This window comes from Meleagris gallopavo, chromosome 1 (genome assembly GCF_000146605.3).
Source record: "Meleagris gallopavo isolate NT-WF06-2002-E0010 breed Aviagen turkey brand Nicholas breeding stock chromosome 1, Turkey_5.1, whole genome shotgun sequence".
Classification (NCBI taxonomy): Eukaryota; Metazoa; Chordata; class Aves; order Galliformes; family Phasianidae; genus Meleagris; species Meleagris gallopavo.
Genome location: NC_015011.2, coordinates 177,650,531 through 177,655,831, shown reverse-complemented (window position 1 = coordinate 177,655,831; position 5,301 = coordinate 177,650,531). Strand labels below are relative to the sequence as shown.

General features: G+C 40.8%; 1 protein-coding gene across 1 annotated transcript; it reads right to left on the bottom strand.

Moving 5' to 3' along the window:
• Positions 1-515: 515 nt before the first annotated feature.
• On the bottom strand, positions 516-5,292 carry LOC104917600 (paraspeckle component 1). Its single transcript, XM_010729048.3, has 3 exons — positions 5,035-5,292; positions 3,001-3,302; positions 516-615 (listed from the first exon to the last, which is right to left on the bottom strand). Exons 1-3 carry the CDS (start codon positions 5,269-5,271, stop codon positions 516-518), a joined length of 639 nt encoding a protein of 212 aa, XP_010727350.1. The 5' UTR covers positions 5,272-5,292.
• Between the last annotated feature and the right edge of the window lie 9 nt (positions 5,293-5,301).

The window sequence follows — 5,301 nt, the reverse complement described above, 5'->3', positions numbered from 1 at the left end:
GTAAAGGTATCAAAAAAAAAAAAAAAAAAGCATTCAGAGGCAGGCAATAAAGCTGGCAGGACTGCAGGGTACATCCTATGGGTTACAGAACACATGGTTTCTCTAGTTTAGAGAAAAGGAAGGGAAGTGCAGACACAGGTACCAGGCTCTTCTCTCCAGTAACCAATGACCAATGGGATACAAGGAAAAAATTCCTTACCATGAGGGTGGTTCACACCTTGTGCTTGTTGGTGGTCAAGAGGCAGTTGGATAATGCTGTAACTTTTGGTCAGCCTCAAGTGCTCAGGCAGTGGACTCAATGATCTTTGAAGGCCACTTCCAACCGAACTATTCTAATGCCAATTCTGAATACAGAAATGACAGACTGTTTTTCTGTGGGAAAAAGTTAACTGACCCAACATCTGGCTTCCCCATGGCTGTACAAAATAAACATACACCATCCTGAAATAAAAATGTTACCTTACTAAATACTTACTTAGTAACTTGATTTTATAAAGTTAAAAGTCAATCCGAACTTACTTGTGGTACTGTTGTGTTTTTTGCATTAGCTTCTCTGGGAGCCCATCCTCATCATCAAATTGCTCCATTGGCTCCACAACAACAGGTCGAGGTGTTCTGGAAGAGAATTTCAATTGAATAACTGAATAATGAAAGAAACAGTAAAATAAGCTGCTTTGGTAGTTTGAAGCAGCACTCTTGGAAACTAACATATATATTATCTCACAGTCCTGTTTCGCAAATTCTTCTGAAATAACAAAATTCCAATTAATCCTAATTTAAAAAATCATCTTTGAAAGTGACAATTGGTTCTACACCCAAAACCAGCTGTGCTATTCTGTATAAAAAATACAACCTCACATAGTTTTGACTGCTGTGAAGTATAGAAATATTTGAAGCTGAAAAAAATCTCAAAAATGTTACAAATTATTTAGACAGTGTGGGAACCATCATTGTAACAGTACAGCACCAAACAAAGCCAAAAGGTAGCAATATTCACTCTGCTCATATTTCCACAGAATATGAGCAGATTCTAATTATAGTTACTCTACAATTAAAGACAGCTTGATATTTTTGCAATGATTTTTCAAGGATAGTTCTAGAATAACTTCTACATAATGTAGAGTGCATTCTTGGAGTTTGCAGTATTTGAAGAAATCGGAGTCAAGTATTAGCTAACGATGGATAACAATAAAATCTTTAATTGTATATAAGAACTGTACCAGTTTTGGGAGCATCTAAACAATACCTTAACATTTTAAGAGCTACAAAGCTCCTACTGTCAAAACACCAGCACTTTGGATTTTGTTCCACTTTTTTTTTTTTTAAACTTTGCAGATCATAGAAAACAAAACGTTTATATATTTTAAGAACATGGACAGCTAGAAAAAATCTTTAGGCATCAAGGCAGAGTGGGAAGGGGGGGGAAAAACCAGCCTGGAATCATAGTGCACAACACTGCAAGTATTTCTCCTAGAATTTTTCCTTTCTATTCAGAGAGATCTCCCCTAAAATATCAAGTTTCTAATTTTGAAGCAAAACAAAAACCATCACAACACAAAAACTATCATAGCAGGAGATTCATATTAATTATGTTAGCTTAGGTGTCTGATGTTTCCTAGTGGGCAGCTGAAAGACAAAGATCAGGTGCTTTTTATTCGCTAAGTCATAGTTAGAAGACCACTTCCACCAAACAAAGCTAGCCAGCAGCTACTAAAACAAGCTGGATATGAGGAAGGATATTCTTTTTTTTTTCCCCTACCACATCTCTCATGCCAAGAATAGTACTCATGTAACAATATAGCATTCACTGAACTAGACTAGTTGCCTGGTTTGGCTCACCATGCCTCCACTCAAACACTAATGCCAAGAAAATCCACAACAAGTAAGAACAAATTGCCAGTGCCTACTGATAATAGCAGAGACTTAGACTGAATTTACTACGTATCCACCAGGTCAGATAATGAGGATTCAGTCTAGTCACAAATACGATTTACGATATTATTATCAGCAAGAGGAGTTCCAAATCCTTTTTCCACCTGCCATCTCATTACAGCAACGCATTTTCCTGCCTTATGCTCAGCTGGACCTGGTGCTCTTAATACCCAGGTGAGCAAGCACCTTCACCTTCTGAAACAGCCAAAAATCAATGTAACAAAAGCAGCCACATACCTTTCCTTTGTTTCAGTAAGCACAGGTGGCTACTGGAAGTATCAAACTGTTCTCAAGGTAAAAGCAGCCTGAATCAGAACTGCAACTTCCCAACACTATGGCGGCAAGCCTTGACACTGTGAAACTGCAGCCTTATTTTCCCAAATTATAGGGGGTAAAAAAAGAGAAGAGAAGAAACAAATACAATTCCTGAACATCTACCATTTCACTCAGCCTTAACGAAAATACTGGAAGCTGTCCTTACCTACGGTACGAAAAAGCACAGCAGTTAACTCTTTTCATTGGGTACCAAAATAAGAGATGGTAGAGAGAAGTACCGTAATTCACAAGCTTGCTTGACCTTGAAATTTTTCCAGAAATTTCTGCCATCAACTTGTGCAAAACCTAAGTTCGCATTTAAAAAGAAAAATCCTACAGCTTTCAAAGCTATAAGTAAAGCTTTCTTGAAGACAATAAACCAAATAACATTTTCCTATGTTTAAAGAAATATCAGCAGTTGCGCATTCCTTTGCCAAGAACATCTTTACATGCTATCATTACTGGAATCAGGAAGAGTGCAACCAGTGAAAACAAAGCCTCATTAAAAAAAGCCCTATTAAACAGGCTGGAATCCAAAACTGAAAGACTTGTAAGCAGAAGAGTGGCTTTATTTTTTATTCTCCAGTGTGGAGAACAATGTATTTCAGGCATTCATGTAAAGCACCTTTAATTTCTGACCTCACAGCTTTCATTATTTGAAAATAAGAACTACGGAATGCCCTCGAATGCCATTTTCTTTCACATGAGAAATGCATACTCAACACAAATGCAAACAAAATCCCGTGAACTTACGTTGTTAGCAAGAATGCACCATCACTGCATCTTTCTAGAGCTTTCCGTGCCGGAGGTTTTGCCGCAAACTCTACGAAACCTTTTCCTGTAGCTCTGCCACGATCATCTACTACAACTACAGCTCTCTCCACTGGTCCAAACTGAGAGAATGCTTGTTCCAGCAGCTCATTAGAAACCACAGGTGAAAGATTCTTGACCGTTAGGGCAGCTCCGTGCGTAGCAAATCGAATTCGAAGTGGTCTGCTCTTCAAAATAGTACCATCAAGTTCTGCTTTTGCTATTTCGGCCAGTGTCCTAGATTCCTTTTTCAAGATACAAAATATTGTATATGTTTAATTTGCAAAGACAACAGACATGGCTTTTGTGCTGCTGTTCCTCCCCTCAAACCCCAGAAAAGTAGCATTTTTTCTTTCTTTAATAGGAACTCATTTTCATTAAGGTCATTTAGCACTCATTTTTGCCCTCCAAAAGTTCCTATCCACTGACTGCCAAATACGTGCTTTTCATCTCCTACGATTTAGTCTAAAAAAGTTACTTAGATGCACATTTTTCTTACACACTAGAGGACATAACATTCTCATCATCATAGATATGTCTGTACTGTGCTGTAAAGGCTTTAAGCAGAGTTGAGAATTTGACACCTTTTTATATTTACCTACTGAAATGCTTAGATTCACACTGTAAGGAACAGTATCTTCAGAAATCGCACTACAAGATCTAAGGTGCCGGTGCTTCTGATTGCTTTCTGGGATTTTTTTTTTTAAATCGATGAAAACATCCTTTGAAAATAACTTGCTTGTTGCTACCATTGGATGAACTCTCCACATGTCTAATTCTCATTTCTTGATGTAATTACATTGCTACTGCTGTATCAATTCCTCTCACACTTACGGGTTTTCTGCACCCACATCCACGAGACAAGTCCATCTCAACAACTGTCTTTTTCTCATTTCAGAAATCCTCAACTAATTTTATAGCTGCAAGCCCAAATATTTAAGCAAATAATTCACAAGGTGGCAGACATTTTCTCCACACCTCGACCAACCACATAAATGGTTTAAAAATATTACTCACTTAATACAGTGCAAAAGTAGATACTAATCTCTACTACATGCAGAACTGAATAGTGTATGCAAATATATTGCACTCTCTACAGGAAATTGTTAATTCAGGTTGGGAGTATTCTGTGACAGTAAAAAACAGATAGCAGAATGCCACACTTATCTGTGACAAGCAAAAGATTTAAAAAAAAAAAAAGCCTAACCAGCAAAATACGCAGAAAAATCCTAAGTAGGGGTGGCACACAAAGCACTTTAAAGCTTTTCTCTGAACTCAGTAAATCAGACCATCCTAGACATGGCAGTCGGGAAAACTAATCCTGCACATGGAACTGAAAAATGTAAATGCAGTACCACACGCTTTGAGTATGATATCTTTTTTGAACGCTTGATTTGAATAATACTGGTCAAACTGTATGAGCCTGAGAAATGCAATCTCATTAAATTCAGACAATTTAATATTCCAATTCGGTATAAGTGTGAATTACGTGTTCTGAGTTTTCAATACGTGTGAGCAACAGTATTTCAAAACAGATCCGTGCAATTTTTAAAATTAACTGCATAAGGAAATACTCATAAAGAATCGCACGGACCGAAATTTGCTTCGGCACCGAGACTCCTAAAGCACAATAAAACGCTCCCAGTTAACGAAAGAAAAATCTTTGTACGGGCATTTAACGAACGGTGCAGATCGCATGAAACCTCCCGCTGCCCGAGCAGCGGGAACAAGGCGAGCAGCACGTCAACGGGCCCAGGGGAGGGACCCGAAACCCGCACAGCCCCGAGGGGGCAACGCCAGGGGCTCACAGCGCGGCTCCGGCTGGGGAGTGCGGGGCGAGGGGGCGGAGAACAGCGCGAGCAGCGAAGGACAAAAAGGGAACAGGGGCAGCGGCTGCGCTTCACGGCCGCCCAGCGGGGAGAGCGGGGCGGGGCGGGGCCGCGCAGGGCGGGCCACAGAGCCCCGCGCGAAGCTCACCAGGCGGATGAAGCCGAAGCCGCGGTCCCGGTTGATGAAGACTTCGCTGGGCTCCCCGTAGCGCTCGAAGAGGCGCTTGAAATCTTCCTCGGTGATGTCGGTGGGCAGGTTGCCCACGAACAGGCGGCAGCGCTGCGTGTAGCTCTTCTCACCGGGTTTGAGAAAGCTTTTGATGTCGATGGTGAATCCGCCCTCCTGCTCCTCATCCCCGCCCTCTTTGCCAGGCACCAGCGCCATGGCCGCCGCCTCGTTCTCCGTCTCCAGGCC